Raw genomic sequence first — 20,722 nt, forward strand, 5'->3', positions numbered from 1 at the left:
AAGTTCTTCCTGTCCTGACGGATGTACTTCCTGTGTCACTGTGCACATGTGGTAAACAAGCGTCCGTGTGTGTGGGAGTGTGGAGCATGGACTTTTCTAAAAAGTGGAGTAATTTACCCACAGGTCCGAGTCTGAAGAACCTGACCCAGGGCGGGTTCGGTGTCCTCAAGGAGACTCAACATGAGGCGGTTCAGGACCTGACGAAAGCCCAAATCGAGTCTTTCGACCAGGCTGTCACCAGCGGACTGATCCGGGTCGTGCAGGTCTGCTCTCACTTATTACACTTAGATTTTACTGTATGTGGAAAATGAGCCTTAACTGTCACCTTTAAATCAAATTTTACGTAGTACAAATATTTGTAAAATAATAGCTCTAAAATAATAATCTTTAGCGGTTTACTATAAATAAAATGCTGCCTCACTAAATTACATATAAAATAAAGTTAGTCTAGCTGTTTACTATAAATTAAATGATGCCTAACTAAATAATATAAAATAAAGTTAATATTTAGCTTTTAACCAGAAATGAAATGATGCCTTATTAAATTATTTATAAAATAAAGTTTGTACATTTTAAATAATACTGCAACAAACCAGATTATACAAAAGTTAACAGATAGTCTTTAGCTGTTAACGTAAATTAAATTACACCCAACTAAATCACATATAAAATAATGTTAATATTTAGCTGACAACTATTAATGAAATTACACCCAACTAAATTATGCATACAGTAAAGTTCATTAAGTTTTAGCCATCTTTGCTAACATTTGTTTTGAGTATTTCTTGAAATCTGTGTTTTCCTATTTGTGTTGGAAAACCAATCACTCAAAACGCAGCTCATCTGATCTCAAAATGATGAAACTTTTGCAGACTCTGTAATAAAAAGCTGCACAGCCACACAAAACCCACCATGAACCTGGTTTAGTGCGTCATCTATGTGAAAGTTAGCAGATTCAATAGACTGCAAGGTGTCTATGCTATCACTAGAGAGCCACTTTTATTGTTACAGGAACCAATATGTCAGTTTTTGGTTCTCTGCGACTCTCTGTCAGTGTTTGTGTCGTGGAAGTTTACTCATTGTTATGTGATGTGACGCGTGTTCTTCAGGCCATCCCTCCCCTGGAGTTCGCTGTAAAAAATGACAGGATCAGCCTTTCGTTCGTCGAGGCCTCCATCAACAACCCGGTGGTTGCCAAAGGGAACGTCTGCAGGGACATGAGGGTGTTTCCTGCAGAGTGCAGAGGCAGGAGATGCTCGTACAAAGGAAAGCTTGTGGTAAGATTCATAAATAGTCTCATTATGATTTATTTTTAACTGTGTACATTTTCACTTCACCTAGTACCTGACTTTTAATGCATCATGCTAAATGATCAGTCATTCACAGACAGGGGGCCGTCATTGACTGATCCAATCAACATGTGAGAGACTAACGATGCCTGTTATTCACCCTCAGGCTGACGTCAGCTGGTCAGTCAATGGAGTTCCCAAAGGCATCATCAAACAGTCCCTGGGTCAGGTGCCAGTCATGGTGAAGTCCAAACTGTGCAACCTCCATGCTATGTCTCCGAAAGAGCTAGTTGAACACCATGAAGAAGCAGAGGTAAGAGACACGTCTATAATATTTAAAATATAAACACGTACCCATTATATGAATCCATGTTCATGAACAAGTGTAATCTCCCTCTACATATTGACAGGAAATGGGAGGTTATTTCATCGTGAATGGAATCGAGAAGGTGATCCGAATGCTGATCATGCCAAGGAGGAACTATCCTATTGCCATGTCAAGACCTAAGTGGAAGAGCAGGGGCCAGGGCTACACTCAGTATGGTAAGTGTGACCCCTCAGAGAATGTGGAGACAGTGGGTGTGTATTCACAGAAATCTGTATCTTTTAAAATGGGTACCGGTATCTTCTTTTTTTTATTGTCACAGGTATATCTATACATTGTGTGAAGGAAGAGCACACAGCCATCAACATGAACCTCCATTATCTGGAAAACGGGACTGTGATGCTGAACTTCATCTACCAAAAAGAGCTCTTCTTCCTCCCACTAGGCTTTGCGCTCAAGGTACTTATCAGGGAGAATGTCTTTTTGAAAAGTGTTGAAATAGTGCTTTGAACTGATGGTCAAATATTGACAACAAAGGCCATTTATTTACAAGGAAAATTGTTAAAATGGAAAAGCTCATAAAATAATCACTCAGACTTCAGGGGGACAACAAAACAAAACAAACCAAACTAACTGGGAATTGGCTACTAACTTAACAGAAAATAATGAAAACAAACAGCTTGACTTAATAACTAGGTGAAACAGCAGAAAACAATCAACAGAAATGACAGTCCACCTCTACTATTCAAAATGTTATAAATTCCATGTTTAACAATAGTTTTTGTGTGTGGTGCTGGTTGGTTGGAGTGAGCCATCTTGGTTTCTTATGTCTCTGCTTGGCAGCTAATCACCTTTGAGCGGGGAACCGGACCACCAACTATGTCCTTGCACATCCACACATTATTTATGTGTGTGTATATATATGTACACAAGCACATATACAGACAACATAAATTTGACCACAGTAGTTAAAAAAATGAAGCAGTCTGCAGCATTCAATTTGGAGTGAAAAGATATGTTAAGAGTCCCTATCACAGAAGAGTTCAAAAATATAATAAGAATTACTTATTTTTGTGTTGTATGATTAGTTGATCAAGCAGGTTGCTCTTTCGTGTCCTCTAGGCCTTGGTGGACTTCACAGACTTCCAGATCTTCCAGGAGCTGATCAAGGGCCGCGAGGACAATTCCTTCTACAAGAGCTGTGTGTCGGAGATGCTGCGTATCGTCATGGAGGAGGGCTGCACCACCCGCAGCAAGGTGCTCAGCTACCTCGGAGAGCGCTTCAGGGTTAAGATGAACCTTCCTGAGTGGTACACAAACGAGCAGTGTGCCAACTACTTGATAGAGTAAGCTTTATCAAAGATGGATGAGACATTTATGTTACTTAAAACCTCACAATGCACAAGTGTGGTTTTTGATGGGTACCTTTAGTAACAGGAGTTGTGTTCCATTTTGATCAGGGAGTGCATCTGTATCCACCTGAAGTCCAATGCGGAGAAGTTCTACCTGCTCTGTCTAATGACCCGGAAGCTTTTCACATTTGCCAAGCAGGAGTGCATGGAGGAGAACCCCGACAGCATCATGTGTCAGGAAGTGCTCACTCCTGGTCAGCTCTACCTCATGTTCCTGAAGGCAAGTTTGTTTTATATCATTCAAACTGGTTCTGAACAACTGTTGTGCTTTCTTTTAGCTTCTGATACTGAACAGTTGGAGCTGATTTGGTAAAAGGGTTTTCCATTAATTTTCAAGACTGTTTCAACCCGACATACGTCCCACCAGTTTAATAAGAAACCAACATTTTTTATACTTCATAATAACATAAGAGATCTCTAGCTGGGTGGGTGGAGCTGCAGTTCTATCATGGAATGAGGTTGTCTTTCTCACCTGAAGAACTTATTTTATCTTGGAATGTTTCTGGTGTGAGTGATCTTCTTTGTGTGCTTGCGTGCATCCCAATTGCCGCCATAGAATAAATTACTTCTGTGGTAAATGATGGATAGAGGAAACATTAAGTGAGCTTCTGCACCTATCTGAAAAAGCTGTACCGACTCCAGACCCCACAAAGCCCGCTGGTCAGGCCATACATGTACGTCCACTACAACCTGGACAACTGCCCCAGCAGCACAAACGCCATTACATTAAGTGAGCATCGGCACCTATCAGCTGTTAGTGATTTAACCCCTAAGATATCTTCACAGGAGAGAGTGGCTGCCTGGCTGGTGTCTGTAAAGCTGGCCTTTGACAAGAGAGGCAGCAGAATAAATGGAGGATGGAACGCTGAAAACATTATAAAGCTTTTCAACATGGGCGGTGATATAACCAAACCTTTTGAATTTCTGCTGGCTACCGGGAACCTCAGCTCCAAGACAGGTGCGGCCACATGAGTATGAATACGTGTCACGATACAATAGCAGAGCTCATGTACTAAATACATATCGCTCTCTCCCCTGACCCCAGGTCTCGGCATGCTGCAGAGCACAGGTCTGTGTGTCGTGGCCGACAAGCTCAACTTCATCCGCTACCTGTCCCACTTCCGCTGCGTGCACAGAGGAGCAGCGTTCGCCAAGATGAGGACCACCTCTGTTCGTAAGCTGCTGCCTGAGTCCTGGGGCTTCCTGTGTCCCGTCCACACCCCGGACGGAGAGCCTTGTGGCCTCATGAATCACATGACAGCCAGCTGTGAGATCGTGGCACCAACCTCGTCCACCACGTCCCTGCCTGCTCTGCTATGTTCCCTCGGTGAGCTCTTTCTTCAGATTACAATTTTGTTACTTTTGTAATCTGATTAGTGCATAGTGCACACTACTTGACTCGCTGTAATGTGATCAGGAATCCTGCAGAAATTGTGAGTTCATCCGACACACGAAAACTAACAGAGCTCAAATGGAACCCGACAGACATTTACAGTCTGTGATAAACTGTCCCACACACTCATGGTTATTTCCCTGATTACAGACATGTCGTGTGTTAAAAATCAGGGGCACCTTACCACTAAACCTCATCATTGATTGGCTGGAGTTGTCATTGATTCCGACTACATTTCCAGCAGATTGAAAATCCGACACTTCGGCGAGACTATATAATCATCTCTTTTAAGAGTTCCCACGTTGCGACTGCAGATCAAGCGCCAATAGGGGACTTTGTCTTCAACCTGAAAAAGTCGTTGACTGGCGAATCAGGCTCAAAGTCGTGTTGTGTGACGTGGCTTAAGCTGTAAGGTCCAAATTCACCGCGTTGTCCTGTTTTTGACACAAGTTTTAAAGCACGTCATTAAACTGAATTTCAAATAAAGAAATCTTCTCTGTCTCTGGTAAGGTGTCTGTCCCGTGGATGGATCCCCTGGTCAACCCTTTGCAGACTGCTACCCTGTAGTGCTGGACGGGGCCGTGGTCGGCTGGTTGGAGGCTGAATTAGCTCCAGTTGTGGTTGACTCGCTCCGTAGGTTCAAGGTATGATAGTGAAAATATTAAAGAGCTGTACTGCACATGTTGTATGTGCAGAAAGGTGACATTTATATAACATACCTTCAGGTACTGAGAACAAACAAGATCCCTCCTTGGACTGAGATCGTCCTGGTGCCCAAGACAGGCAAGGCCAGCTTGTACCCAGGCCTCTTCCTCTTCACAACGCCCTGTCGCATGGTTCGGCCCGTACGCAATTTAGCTCTTGGAAAAGAGGAGTTAATTGGCACCTTTGAACAAGTATGTGTAAACCAAGATTTAAAAAAGATGTATTGGTAGTTCTAACCAGAGCACAACTGAAATGTTTCTTTGTTTTTCTCTACCTTGCTGCAGCTTTATACCAATGTGGGCATCTTTGAGGGGGAGATCGAGCCCGGTGTGACCACACACCAGGAACTGTTCCCTCACAGCATGCTGAGCGTGGTGGCCAACTTCATCCCCTACTCAGATCACAACCAGAGTCCTAGGAACATGTACCAGTGTCAGATGGGTAAGCCTGAGACCAAAGCTAGAGCCTGCACACACCTCCACTGGTGAACCGACTCAGTAGATTTATATATTCCTGTTCGTTCATCGTGTTTGTCAGAGACTAAACTTGTTCTCTGTGTAGGTAAGCAGACTATGGGTTTTCCCCTGCACTCGTTCACGGACCGCTCAGATAACAAGCTGTACCGGCTCCAGACCCCACAAAGCCCGCTGGTCAGGCCCTACATGTACGACCACTACAACCTGGACAACTACCCCAGCGGCACAAACGCCATTGTGGCCGTCATATCCTACACAGGCTATGACATGGAAGATGCTATGGTCAGAAAAATACAATAGTTACTATCATTTTTTACTCGAACAGAATTATGAAACAAGACACTACATAATGAACTTATGACGATTAGTTAAGTAAAATCCACATTTATCACACCTCTTAGATTTTGAACAAGTCCTCTTGGGAGAGAGGCTTCGCCCATGGAAGCATTTACAAGACTGAGCTGGTGGATCTGGCCGACAAGGTGAAGGGAGAGGACGGCGTGGTGTTTGGGACCAAGCCAGGTGATCCTAAGGTGGACGGAAGGCTGGACGGCGATGGACTACCTCACATTGGATCGACACTTAAATATGGAGACCCCTACTACAGCTACATCAACCTCAACACGGGCCAGACCTCCATCAACTACTACAAGTGAGTCTTTTTTTCTATCAGCTCACTAAGTTATGCCCCTTTCAAGACAATGTTTTTACTTTTCATATTCAAGAAAATGCATTGTTAAACTAAAAGTATTGTGTTTCCTCTCTCTTTGTTTTTAGGAGCCAAGAATCCTCTGTAGTCGACAATATAAAGATCTGCAGCAACGACAACGGCTCAGGCTATTTCAAACGAGTTTGCATCACCATACGAGTGCCACGAAACCCCACCATCGGGGACAAGTTTGCCAGTCGCCACGGGCAGAAGGGCATCCTGAGCCGCCTGTGGCCGACTGAGGACATGCCCTTCACAGAGAGCGGCATGACTCCCGACATCCTCTTCAACCCCCACGGCTTCCCCTCCCGTATGACCATCGGGATGCTCATCGAGAGCATGGCCGGCAAGTCCGGCTCCCTGCACGGGCTGAGCCACGACGCCACACCCTTCACCTTCTCTGAGGAGAACTCTGCTCTAGAGTACTTTGGTAAAATGCTCCGGGCTGGAGGTTACAACTATTATGGCACAGAGCGGCTCTACAGTGGCCTGAGCGGTCTGGAGCTAGAGGCTGACATCTTCATCGGGGTCGTCTACTACCAGCGGTTGCGTCACATGGTCTCTGACAAATTTCAAGTGAGGACCACAGGAGCGCGAGACAAGGTGACCAACCAGCCGGTGGGAGGGAGGAACATCCAGGGAGGCATTCGTTTTGGAGAGATGGAGCGAGACGCCCTTTTGGCGCACGGCTCGTCCTTCCTGCTTCAGGATCGGCTCTTCAACTGCTCGGACCGATCAGTAGCTCAGGTGTGCATTGACTGTGGCAGCCTCATCTCCCCTCTGTTAGAGAAACCACCTCCCTACTGGTCGTCCATGCGCCACCGTAAGACTGTGTGCAGCCTGTGTGGCAAAAGTGACTCTATTGACTCGGTGTCTGTTCCTTACGTCTTCCGCTACTTTGTTGCTGAGCTAGCAGCGATGAACATCAAAGTCAAATTAGATGTAAAGTAAATTTTACAGGAGAATGAGTAGATACCTGCCTTAAATATGACAGTACAAATCAGAAGGAATTTGTTTTATGAATCTGCTTTTGTTTTGTTAAAATGTGTCTCAGTAAAGCTGCTTGAATGAACCATGCTTCAGATCAAATATAGTGCACAGACATGATGTGTATAAAAAGCAGCCAAATACCCGAGACGCTCAACTGCTTTGTCCAGCATTTTATTAGCAGAGACTTTGGAGAATTGACCAGCCTGCGATGGGGAGAATGTACTGACGCATTCTGTTGAGGTGTATACAAATAAAAGTTTTTTATACAGTCATTCTGAGTGTTGAATAAAGAGGAAGTATTCAGACACATTATTTAAGAAAAGAAGCAAATCCATACAGACACACAAAAGTTCCCAAGTAAAATTATATAAGTACAATCAGCTTAAGCAAAAGTGCTAGGTCTGCAATGAAAGGGCCCCTGTGACTAATAATGTATATATTATAGTTAGCTTGTTGATGCATAAGAAGTATTTACTGTTTGAAGTGAAACTAGTTTTCAATTACATGTGGTTTTTATTTTGTAAGCTTGTGTTTTTTGTGTCAAGAAGCAGAACATGGCAAAGCCTGAGTAAAGTACATGTGTCACCAAATTATGTTTGTGTGCGTATTTGAGTAAATAGTATGATTACTTTCCACCACTTTATGAATGGATAGTAGGTACCTGAGTGCCCGCATCAATGATTACAAATTCTACTTTGGACTCCCATGTAGTTAAAAATGTAAACATCAACAGATTGCTTAAAATCAATAAAAGCTGAGAGATATACAGGTCATGACATTTATCTTAAAACATTTTCACGAGGTCCCACTTGAAATGATGTCACATGGTTCAAGTCACTATTAGATTCTTAATTCAGCTGTTTCAGTACATGTGGCAGGTCCAACACAGTGGGGACAGTGTAGTCTGGTTTCACTGAGCCCTCTGGCACTGCACCTCCAGCACTGCTGATCCAAACTGTGGCTCGTACTCCAGCATTAAAGCCCCCCTGAATATCTGTGTGCAGAGAGTCTCCAACCATAACACAGTCCTGGGCCTCCACCCCCAGCATGTTGAAACACAGTGTGAAGATGGAGAGGAATGGTTTCTGCTCTGCATGTTCCCCCCCAACCACAATGGCATCGAAGAACTCCTCACATTTGACCGCCTCCACTTTCTCTCTCTGGGTCTGAGCGACCCCGTTGGTCAGCAGCAGCAGCTTGTATCGGCTGCGCAGATGTTTCAGGAGGTCGCGGATTTGAGGCGACAGACTGAGAACTTCCAGCCGACTGTTTTTCCACAGAGAGTAGCACTGAGCTGCGAGAGACGGCGTGGGAATACTGCCCACTGTCTCCTGGAGGCTCTCCTCCCAGTGACCCGCTCGTACATCATCTATGGATCGTCCGGCTGCAGGTTCAAAACACTCAAGGAAAAGCTTCTGCTTGAACTTGTCACAAATGCTGCTGATGGTGTCGTCATCAAGGCACAGTGTCGTCTTCAGAAGTTCACTGGTCTGTGAATCACACGCAACAGATAAGAGGTTGTGTAAGAAATATGATGGACACTTATTTTGATGTATTTGGCAACCTTTTAATAATTGTAAATAAAAATAAGATTTTTGAATGAGGCAAATATTTTGGATTGTGTTAGTGCTGGGCAATAAAACAATATCAATTATTGCAATATATTTATAATTAAAAGTATAACAAAGGTACGATGCACATCGATATATTGCTTTTGCATTGTGTACTGTAAGCGCAGTAAGAAGACATAACTGATCCATCTCAGATTTGTAAAATGTTTTGCTGTTTGTCATTTTTTACTCATAGAGAAGACTTCAACACCACATCCTTCACTCAAGAGCTTCAATCAGTCTTTAAAGTTTTACAACTTTTTTTAGTTTGTCCAGTCTGGGCAACTGTAAAAAAAAAACATAGCAGCCTCCGTAGAGAGGACCCTCTCCTGATGTAAATGTTATGTTTTAAAATATGAATGGCTCAATCTAAGGTCAAGAGAATAACAACTCATACAATTCAGATTAAACACACCAATGAAAAAATCCCTGGGATTATTTTATATTCAACTAAAATAGATCCCTTTCACTTGAATCTTACACCCTGAACCTTTAAACGTTAAAAAATAAATAAATCGTCCAGTTAAATAGGATGAATAAGTAATGATCATCAGAGTTTATCCTGCTGTCACAAATCAAAATGTCCGGCATGAAGACACATATTCAAACTGCACAGTACATAAACTCGGGCCACAGGAGAGGTGTCAGTGTCACCTCCTTCAAGCTGAAGCTGAATATATCCAGTTTCTTTCTTCTCGATGACAACAGTGATACAACTTTTCCAAAACCAAGAGAAGCTTAGTTCACTGAGTATCTGTATTATCTGGTGACCTGAAGTTGAATGGATCAGCAGCTGAGTGCCCCCCTCAACTCCACGTCACAAACATGGCCGCTGACCCACTGACGCTACATGAGGAATGTGAATCACCTTTCGTATCGCCAGTGCACTCGCCCTGCTGGTTTCTATCAGCGTGTTGTCCAGGTCAAATATTAAAGCCTTCACTTCCCTGTCCATGGCTGCAGGTCACCACACCGCTGGGTTCAACGAGGAAGCACCGCGGACTGAAGTGCATGCTGGGATCTGTAGTTCTGCACAAATACTCAGCGCTTGCAGATTCTGTCCTCTGGAGGGCGCCAGATAATAAAATAAGAGTGATTATTTTAACTTATTGCGAGTCGGCCATAAGGCCATAGATTAGACTTTAAATATTTGTATTTAATCTTGATCTATTCAGGTCACATTTCAGAAGATTCTGAAAAAACATCACATATTAAAGATGTAAAATGTCCAAGGGGAACAAAAGCTGTAGTTTGAGGGAAGTTTGTAAATCATTTCGATTAGAAGGTTTAACTGAATCAACATTGGTGCGTACATGAGGGATGTCTACAGTTCAGAAGTTACTGGACCATGTGCCGTATCTACTAGTTTTACAGAGAACAATAATGTGAGATAAATGACAATTGTTTTATTTAACCATTTTATTATTGTTTGTGTTGAATTACATTTCTTATTAATTATTTATATATTTATTTATGAAGATTTATAGTACATTCATGGCCAGATAAGCAGTTTGTATAGAAGCATAGCCTCTATATGAATAGGCTCCATGTGGGGTCTGGCAGGCAGGTAAACAAATACACCCGTGTGTAATAATCTCAACAAGCTCTCCACACATATCTCCGATGCACTAGTTAGAATACTTAGAATAATCATTAAAAAGTACATTATATTTGAACCTTTGTGGGAAAATCAAGTAAATTAAAGGCAAACATTCTGTAGAAGCTCGTATTAAACTATAAGTAGGTTACTGACTTTATTGCAGTGTTTTGAAATATTTGAAAATATTGAAAGGATTTACAAATAATAAGGTTACTGTGGAGACGCCAGTACACATGTTATATATTTATTATATACGGTAGGTTACATTTGAATAAAACAACAAAGTAATGGAAGAATTTAAAACAGTGAATTAAATGTTCATAGATACTCTTGACACATGATAAAACTCAAAAGTCTTCAGTTTTGTGGGAAGAATTGATCCATAGTGAGAAGTTTCCCTCATTTGACTCCTCACACACCATGTTTCACACACCACGCATATCTCTTTTCAATCAGGAACAAGTCGTTGATGACTGATCTGTGGCAGGAGCCTGTTATTATTACCCAACCTGAATTATTTCTAGAGCGTTAACCACAACCAAAATAGACAATCAGTGTCATCACTTGTCTAATTAAATGCCCTACGTGACACTTGACCATGGAAATTGCCAATTGAAACACATATTACGTGACAATCTCTTTCCAAATCGAAACCTACCTCATTTCTTATGCAACCTGTCCTCTAACTCGCTCTCTTATCTGGCAGCGGGCCAGAGGTTCACACGCAACAGTGTGCAGGCCTGTTGCACTGCTTTACCAAACCCCATCAGAAATCACAACAATCCTCTCACACTTGTGCTGAGAGGAAACGGATTCCAGATCAGGCGCTCCAGTCGTCAGCAGCAGCCTGACCTAATTATCTCGGTTTCATTGGCCAGAAAATGTCAAAGATAAACTGTAAATCAAGGAATGATGAGAGAGGCTTAACCTGCCATTAGCTGTCAGAACAAACAACACCTGCTGCTCGCATGCAAAGGAGGAGTATGCTTAATTAAAAGGGAGACTCGCAGCAAATGACCTCAAAACCGTTTTTTCATAACTCTCAGCCATAAAAAGCAGAGAGAATCATAAACATTGGATATGTGGAGAGGGAACTTACAAGTGTTAGGATGGAATTCCCCCTCTCATGCGAAGGAAGAGAAAAAGAAGGAAAAGGTTTACCCTAACAGGCCAATTGTGACTCGTCCAAAAAAGTGCAGGCATCTGAAGGACGGGTGAGGCCTGGTGTCTTTGTCTGCACGACACCATTCCTCTTTTATCTGTGTGGGTGGCCGCGGCTGCACATAGTCACACGCTATCTCTCAGCTGGGCACGAATCTCCCCACGAAGGGTATTGTTCCACCAAACACCTTACAGACCTCTTATAGCAGGAAGACAACACGTTTGATCAGTCTAATTTTTCCATAAACACTTTGCCATCAACTATTATGTTCCTGGGACCCCTTCCTTTATAGCAGGGGCGTTCATCTGAGCTCCGGATCTGTGGGTGTGAGTGCTGGAAGTGTTTATGAGGAGGTGGGTCTGCTTGTTATCCGTGACTGGATAGGACAGGTGTAAGCCGGAGGGACCGGTGAGTCTTGTGGCCGTCAGAGGAAGGCGCTTATTATATTCAGAGGACTGCTGCACCTTGGCCGGTGAGCTGCAGACAACTGTGGCCTGTACGTGACACCTGGAGTGAGATGGTCACAAGCAGATCAAGATATGAGGATTAGCTCTCACAGATAGGTCATCTGTGCCATTCTTGACCAGGTGGCGGCAAATTCTTCTTATTAAATATTGGTCATATCTTAGATGCGAAAGATATGGATCAGACTTACTGCTGTAATACAAAGGACAGTTGCTCCCATCAAGACAAACTCTGGTCACACACACGTAGATGGGAGATTTTATCGAGGCCAGGGGAATGTATGCGCTACAGTCTAAATAAAGACACACTAGTGTGCGCCTAATGCAACTTGTCATGGTAACAGGGGAAATGTGGCAACCTGCACGTACACACAGACAAACAGCATGATCTGGGGCAGGATGGTGCCTCTTCAGGCAGTTATGCAATCCCCTCCATGATCAAGGGCCGATATGCTTCTCTGTAAAGCTTATATAAATTGTGTGTTTGTGGCCTACAGCGACATCTCTCCTGTTATCATTGTTAGTTCATATACATTTGGTATTTTGTCCTGTTCTCTGGATGGTGGAGACTTATGTTTAATGAAATGAAATAACCTTCAAGGATGAGTCTCTCGATATTGTGGGTACGTTGAGTGTTCCTGCTCATGAAAGGACTCAACCTCCATAGTCGTCTGGCACATTGCCCGGGCTTCCTGAGGCCCCCGTCTGTGCACTGATACACCTGAGTTCTGCTGACCGGCCACTGAACCGCTGCAGCAGCAGGGAGGGAGACAAAGTATGCGTGGTCACTGGAGTTGGGCCCAGAGAGCCTGCACTCTGGGAGCTCATCCTGTCTGTTCCAATACACTCCTACAATCCTGTCAGTATCCAGGGGAAGGGGTGTGAATTTGTACTACTTTGTTTTCATGTAGAGAAGAAAAACCTGTGTTGACTGTGTAGTTCCCCTCAATAAACTGAAACACATCTGAACGATGGATATTACCCCTGATCCTCAGCTTCCTAAACCAGAAGAGCTGCCGCCGTAACAAAGACACCAAACTCGTTTTAACTGATTAAGAGTTCAGCATTATTCTTGAAACAAATGTATTCATTTTTTCATATGTTAAGGCTGTACAGAAAAACAAAAGCCAGTAAGATTTCTGACCCTCAAACTGATAACATGTTGATCACCGCCTTCACTGTGATCCCAATTTCTATTTCAGAGAGACATAAATCATGTAAATAAATCAGGGTTTACACTGTACCATCAAAATCCTGTGTAATTGAGACTTTAGGTGATCTATGAGTCTAACTCTGGCACATCACTGACACTAATTACAATGTCACATGAGAGAGACAACAGTGTAGTCTGACAGAAGTACCGGTTAAACATACAACAAATTACTTTTTAAAATACGTTACCGCTGTTGATAATTTTGTAGTCTGTTGAGATGAGTTTCCAATGTCAGAAATCTTTGCTGTCATTACTTTTACAGTACTGACACTTATTCATTCTACATTTGAGGTCATTTTGGCTAAAGGGGTAATCAAAATGTAACTTTATGTTCATGGTTCGGAATAATTTAGTGGTCGGACTCATGGGAACTACCTTTTGGAAAGCTCATAAGGAAACTGAAAGCATGAACAACACCCAAGACACGGAGTCTTCAGTGGTCCTGAGCAGAGATGGAGCTCGAGCCCAGAGGAGCTGAACTCCAGATTCATCACGTCACTGTATCCTAAAGGTACAGTTTTCAGGCTGAGTGGACGAGCACTGGATGGGACAGGCTGAGACAGGTGAGTGGAGGAGGCTTTGATGCTTCTCTCTGATACACACAGGGCAAACCACAACACAGACACAACTTGCTGTTACCATGTTGGTAATAGTGCAGACTGGGAAAAGCATTGTAATCTCTTATCATAACATATCACGTGTCAAGCTTTTGAGATCAAACATGTATTAATACAAATAGCTAAAGGTACATTTAAAGGAAGCGTTTTATAGTTTTTAAGAACAAACATGATGTATGAGAATATGAGAATACCGCAACACACCTGGTGTTGTTACACAGGGTCTGAGGCCTAGAGAAAAGGTCAGAAATTATTAAACAGATTTGAATTAAGGAAAAAGATAATTTGTAGCCAACAAGCCTTCAACTTAATTCTGTAGAAAATTATCTACAACTCCTCGTCATTGTGAAGTGACATCATGGCTTTGCACAAAACATTTGTCTTCATAAAAGCCTGGAGGGACTTTTAAAAAGTTGAGAAGCATCAATCATGTGACAGTATCGAGTGTCAGATGATTACTCATACATGGATGCAATCACAGAGCAAAGCTCCTCTTTCAAGTTGTGTTATCTGAAAATATAATGTAATGGTAAATAACAATGTGTCAGCTTATTAAATCATACTACAGAGTGGTTGTTGCCAGCCTGAGAGTCATGAATCTTAAAGAGGTCGCAATGTATTTTATTGTCAATATCATATTCCATGTGATATAAAGTATTTTGTATATGTCTTCAACCATACTCTCCATTCCACACTGGTTCTGCACTATCAATAAAGATGAAATGCCCCAAAAAACAAAAAATCTAAACAAACTTATTTTTGTGCATTTATTAAGAGTTGTTATTTTTGTGTGAAATGGGAAGCCTGTTAGAAGAAGATGATGCCTTATTTCCTGCTAACTTCCCCCTAATTTTATTTAAAAATGTTTTAATTAATCACAGAAGAAATGAACATCAGTCATCTTTACTATTCATATGAGTTATTTTCTCCTTTATAGCATTCTTTTTTTGTTCACCTAATCTGATGTTTTATCATTTTGGGAAACAAGCTTCCTGTGCTCCTGCCAATAGTTTGGAGAGATGATTGATGCACCTTCATGTCTCTGAAGCTAATGTAGCGTTGCCTTAGCTCAGCACGAAGACTTGAGACAGAGGGAAGCTTGGTTCTGTCTGAAAAATACCACCTACTCACATTTAACATGTTGGGGCCTGTTTGTTTATTCTGTACGAAGCCAACATGATAAAGCAGCGTAATCTCTCATCTTTCAAAACTATAGAACATGTCAGACCTTTGAGATCCAACATGGCTGTAAGAATAAGTAATACCAATAGCAAAATCTTTATGAAGGGTCAACATAGATGATTGCTGAAACAATAAAAACACTGTAACACACCCTGGTGTAGTAACACAGGGACTGTTGGTGAAAGAAAAGGTGAAAAATGACAAAACATCAAGTTGTGATTTATTGGCCATAATGATGGAAGAACATAATAATGACTTCTTGACTCTGGTTAAGTTACCAGGCGGCCAACAGAGACTCCAGGACTATAGTATGCCCAGCCAAGCAATACCAAAGTACTTTGATATGTACCCTTTATACTTTGGTCTTTGTATGAATTGTCTAAGTGCCTACCCCACCCCACTGTCTAAGTGCTCCTGAGCAAGGCACCTTACTCCCCCAACACCTGCTTCCCGGGCGCTGTTCATGGCTGCCCACTGCTCTGTGTGTCCTCCTGTGTTCACCAGAGGGGACAAAAGCAGAGAACAAATTCCCCCCCATTTTGCATGTCGTGTGTGTGTGCATGTGTGTGGGAACATAAATGTATCTTATCTTATCTCATAATTATAATAAAAAACATATTATGTGTTAATTCTTTAAGCCTGGATGTGTCTCTTTTATTATTATTATTTGTTGTTGCTTTTTTACAACTGGTAAAAAATAGTTGTTTGCTGCTGTTGTCAGTATTGACACCAAGTTTTGCCGGAGCTGCACATTAACTGATTATCATATTATTAATGTGAATGATAACAATTGTAATTTTTTCATTGATTTGAAGAGTAATGCATAAGAAATGTATTTTGATTTACTTGGTTTAGTAGTTCCATATTATGGGGGTCTTCACAGGGAAGTGAAGAAGCCCAAAACTGAGTAGGAAGTGTCGCTAAAAGTTTGTTTTGGCCAATGCCCAACAAAAATGAATGTGCTGCAGGGTTTCTCACTAATTCAGCTTTAAAATACTGCAAAGGTTTTCCATTGGATTCAACCCAGAGGATGTTCTTGGCCAGGTCACAGTTTCCACTTTTTACATTTGCTTGTGTGAGTATTGTTTGGGATCATTGCCATGTTGGAAAAAATCCTCTCCTGCCAAGCTTCGTGAGATGGGGAGTCACCTTTTTATTAAATATTTGGATGACAAACTGGTACTCATTGTGTCAGTTATAAATGTCACCTCCCTCCAACACATCAGCAAACTACTCCACCTCCATGTTTCTCGGGTTAGACGGTGACTGTGGTGGTCCTGAGCTAGTTCGCACCAAACACTTTTATTTTTGGTTACATCTGTGCTCTCAGCACAGCACAAGTCACCAGCATTCTCTGAAACATCAATTACCACAGACGATCCTTGTGCCAATGCATAAGCTCTTACTTTTAAACTTGCATTGTATGTTAGAGGCACACTGCAGCCATATGGCCATAGTGCTCTTCCTTTTCTCCTACTTCTGCCACTGTGTATCCGCTGATGCTCTTGTCATCGTCCCTAGTTGGTGAAGTCTAATAAGGTGGTTTCTTTAGTGTCAGGCGGTTACTTTTATACAATATGTAGAGTGGGTATTTTCCCATCTTCATTCAAGAGCGTGTTGTTTTTGTATGAGAGCAGGACTGATTTCACGTTCAGATTTTGCAATGTTTTACTCAAAACCCTGCTCTTGCACTCAAATAGCCCCTGCTTGTGCTCAGATTTGTTCTGCTTGTTGCACTTACATATTTTGTTGCCTGGATAGTTTCCTGCCATCCAGCTTTAGGTCTCCCTGCGCTCATGCTGCTTCTGTGCACACAATAATGTTTTTATTTTTCAGCAATGAGTCTATTTAAAAAATATAGTAAGAAAATACAGTATCTGAGTGCTAGCATACAGTTTAAACACAGGCAGGGGATATTTAAAATAGGTTTTTATTTATACCAAACACATGCACAACACACTCATGCAATGGTAGGTAAATTTATCCTCTGCATTTAACCCATCTGGTGCAGGACACACAGAGCAGTGAGCAGCCATGTACAGCGCCCGGGGAGCAGATGTTGGGGGAGTAAGGTGCCTTGCTCAGGGGCACTCGACAGGGTAGGGAGAATCCTCTTGGATTTTTGGACAGATCAATCCAGGTTCGTCTTTTGTTGTCTCTCCGTGGAGTCGAACCCGAGACGAACCAGAGACCTTTTCTGCCCATAGTCCAAGTTTCTGCCACTAGACCACCGCCTCTCTTTGTGTGAAAGCGCATGGTTTTTAGGGATAGCATTATAAAAAAGGAATGTGAAATCCATAAGTCCTGCTTTCAAAATGAAAGACATCGCTGTTCAATAGAGATAGAAAAAAACACCATAGGTTGTCCACTAATGAGAAGGTTGGTGGTTTGATCCCTGGTTCCTCCAGCCCACGTTTCCCCTTTGGCAAGACACTGAATGATTGCGTTAAATCATGTGTGTAGAAGGGCTGTATAAATGTTTGTGTGAATGGTTGGATGTGACTATAAAAAAAAATCACAAATATAAATGTAGTCTATCTACCATTGAAACTAGTGATAATGGATCAAAAGTAAACATTTCTTTGTCGTAAGGGGACTTGAAATGTCCCAGAAATGGTAGCCACCAGTCATTTTTAAACTCTGCCCCCAGCCAATGATTTACACTGGATATTCTGCTCTAGGATGAGAAAACAAACCCAATCAAGTCCCCGTCCAGTCCACACACTCACTAATAGGTTCATGCAGGGAGTAAAGAGAACAGATGGTGTAGAGCTGCTGGACTCAGACTGCACCCGGTGCTGACACTTTCCATTTGAAGTTTTTTCTTTTTTCATTCATCATGGAGGAGTGTTGATGACATAACATGCCCCATGTCAAATGCAGAGGTTTAAAAGAGCCTTCCAGATGGAGGGTCTGGTTCTGACGTGGAGGAGACATGACTCCATATGGACTCTGTGTCATTCCTGCCTCTCCTCGTATTATGGGTTCACTGTGAGATCATCCGCCCGTCACCACAACAACATTTGGCACGAGAGTCAAGAAGAAGAAACTTAATTTTTTTCTCTTTCCATATACAGTAGCATGAAAGAGTAATTTACAGCCAGCGTGTACAGGAATAGACAGGTTTTCCCTATTTAATAACGATTCTGTTTGTCTTTATAATAAATATTACAAACAAACATGTACTGTATATTCCCTTCATCTTTATCAGTGTATCCACTTTGTTAAATACGCAAAGCCTGTCTACTCTTAAACATATATGGTTACATAAATATTTACAACATGTCTTACAGATGTACTTAAGTTCCCATGCTCATACACTTCCTGTATCTAATGAACGGCTCAGTTTCTGTTCACGGTGCCAAATATTTGTGATCCAGTATTGTACGTGTTACTTGTTCAACTGCCAGCGATAGACTGCCAGAGCTGGTTTGATTATTTTTCAGGATTAAATAGAACACAAGGATGTTACTCCCACACAAACACATAGCAACACAGCACAGACATGCTTTGAACGTGGACATGAATACACAAACACATGTTCACTCAAAACTGTGTAAATCTATACTTTATTGTAAAACTGACTTGTATCAATGTGATAAAGTGTCATATTATTAATTGTTATTAACATGTTGATGAAACTTCATATTTTCGGTTCATGCATGTGTAAACAAATTACATAATGGTACAACTTACTGAAGTGATGTTCAAAACAGAGGTTGTGGTAATGTGAAGTATGCATGGAGTCCTGTTTCTTATGCATCCTTCCCCTCATGGGGAGCTGGGAAACTCTGCAATTATGTTTTCTTTTTGCAGTCACTTTATGGCTTATGTCATTTCATAACTGGATCAAGTAGATTTTGTTTCCATAGCAATGGCAGAGCACACTCCAAACTATACTAACATGTTACAACTGCAAACAATGTATAGTCTAGGACATGAATGACTTCAGATCCAGACAACATAATGAGATGATAAACATTTAACTGCGATTTTAAGGAAACTCTTACATCTACTTGGATGGAAATGATACAAATAATCAAAAGAGTTTCAGTAGAGCTGTTAAATTACATTCCTCACTGAACATCCTGGGGTCTTTTCTCAAGGCCTTGTGACAGATGAGGCCGGATCCCAGATGCTGATATGGGCCGGTGACAGACACCCACCGGGGAGACTGATATCCAGATGCTTCTTTTATCTCACCTGGCTGAGAGGAATTGGACCTCTGACCTGGCCCGCAGAGGCTCAAGGGAACCTTTGTTGTCAGCGTGGCATAGCAGCACCAATGGACAACAAAGGGTCTCTCTCTGCTGGGCATCAACCTTCAACTCTTATCAGTAGCATGTGCACTGAGGACAAGTACACCTGTGTGTCTGCACGGGCTGTCCATGATGTGGGTAGAGTTGCAGTGTTTATCTGCGGTTATACGGCTGAGGGAGATCAAATGATCAGCCCTGCTTTGTCCCACTGAGTTTGCACATCACAATATGGTAATAAAAATAAACTCTCAGCCTGTGGCCCTCAAACAGAGGGTGCAGCGAGTCTTTTAGGAAGTAGGTGTACATGTTGGTGGTGAAGAAAACATGATATTTGATCACCAACTTTATTCTATTGGATAATCGAGGGTATTTATCAATAGTTATTCATACATGTCTGAGTCAGTTACTCCACACATTTCCCTGCCAATTCCCTTGAATGAAATATACGTTACATACACATAGAAGACGCCGAAGAAGATGTCAACTTAGAAAGATAATGAGATTCATGAGCTGTTGGTGATAAGCTGCCAACATGCTGCGAACAAAGACATGTGACATCCTTAACGAAATGAATGTACCATGTGATGCCTCCTGCAGGCAGCATACCCAGGCGCTATAAAAGCAAATTAATTGTATTGATGAAAGTAAATAGTAATAATACAACAGCAATTGAACTGTGAGTTTTTATCTATTCATCCAATGGCTCCATCTATGACACTATTCTTTGCGATTAGAAGATGTATTGTGTATCATGACAGAGGTTTACTAGAAGAAAAAATCATCCTTTGATGCATCAACATACCAATGAGTGTGATTCTTGAGACCTTGTTGTGAATAGTGTAACCTTAGGGCAAATAAAGTACATGTTAAAAATGATTTTATGACTTAGATCTTTTCCCATGACTAAGATAGGTTGAGTAAGCTGCTGCTGATGTGTTGGGACCTGGGTTTATGAAGGCTGGTATGGTGCTCTTGCAAGCTAATGATGACCCAGACTATGGTAACATTCCTGGAATGATTAATGACTCAAACTTCCTCGAAAAGGGAACAGTATGTTTGGAGTACAGATAATTGTTGGGTCTTAATGCTTAATCCTGCCGGTGGATTATGGTTCTCATGACATGTGGCTATGTGTTACGCAGTAAATATGTACAGTATGTCGTATCAGCTTGAATCACCATTGCTCTGTCCTTTGTTGTTCCACCGGCAGTATTATGAATAAAACTTTCATCACAGAAACAGGGCTCATGTGTTTGGATGTCCACCATAAATGAAAACCTCCCCCAATGCCAAACGGTCTTCTTGAATTCATTCAG

The 20,722-nt window shown here is 42.0% G+C and overlaps 2 protein-coding genes across 2 annotated transcripts; one reads left to right on the plus strand and one right to left on the minus strand.

The window, feature by feature from the left end:
- The first annotated feature begins 25 nt into the window (after positions 1–25).
- polr1b (RNA polymerase I subunit B) lies at positions 26–7,571 on the plus strand. Its single transcript, XM_062401030.1, has 15 exons — positions 26–263; positions 1,110–1,277; positions 1,456–1,602; positions 1,700–1,832; positions 1,937–2,073; positions 2,737–2,960; positions 3,075–3,246; positions 3,813–3,984; positions 4,072–4,353; positions 4,930–5,063; positions 5,145–5,315; positions 5,409–5,565; positions 5,686–5,882; positions 6,002–6,252; positions 6,378–7,571. Exons 1-15 carry the CDS (start codon positions 87–89, stop codon positions 7,258–7,260), a joined length of 3,405 nt encoding a protein of 1,134 aa, XP_062257014.1. The 5' UTR covers positions 26–86; the 3' UTR covers positions 7,261–7,571.
- Positions 7,445–9,907, minus strand: nanp (N-acetylneuraminic acid phosphatase). The gene is made up of 2 exons (XM_062401032.1): positions 9,778–9,907; positions 7,445–8,789 (listed from the first exon to the last, which is right to left on the minus strand). The coding sequence occupies exons 1-2, from the start codon at positions 9,862–9,864 to the stop codon at positions 8,148–8,150; spliced, it is 729 nt and encodes a 242-aa protein (XP_062257016.1). The 5' UTR covers positions 9,865–9,907; the 3' UTR covers positions 7,445–8,147.
- Between the last annotated feature and the right edge of the window lie 10,815 nt (positions 9,908–20,722).

The sequence above is a fragment of the Platichthys flesus genome, chromosome 12 (genome assembly GCF_949316205.1).
Source record: "Platichthys flesus chromosome 12, fPlaFle2.1, whole genome shotgun sequence".
Taxonomy (NCBI): Eukaryota; Metazoa; Chordata; class Actinopteri; order Pleuronectiformes; family Pleuronectidae; genus Platichthys; species Platichthys flesus.

Coding starts and splice junctions, on each gene's coding strand:
- polr1b (XM_062401030.1), top strand. CDS start 87: ATGGACTTTTCTAAAAAGTGGAGTAATTTACCCACAGGTCCGAGTCTG. Junction 3,247..3,812: donor TCTACCTCATGTTCCTGAAG/GCAAGTTTGTTT, acceptor ATATCTTCACAG/GAGAGAGTGGCTGCCTGGCT. Junction 5,566..5,685: donor CATGTACCAGTGTCAGATGG/GTAAGCCTGAGA, acceptor TTCTCTGTGTAG/GTAAGCAGACTATGGGTTTT.
- nanp (XM_062401032.1), bottom strand. CDS start 9,864: ATGGACAGGGAAGTGAAGGCTTTAATATTTGACCTGGACAACACGCTG. Junction 8,790..9,777: donor GTGCACTGGCGATACGAAAG/GTGATTCACATT, acceptor TGTGATTCACAG/ACCAGTGAACTTCTGAAGAC.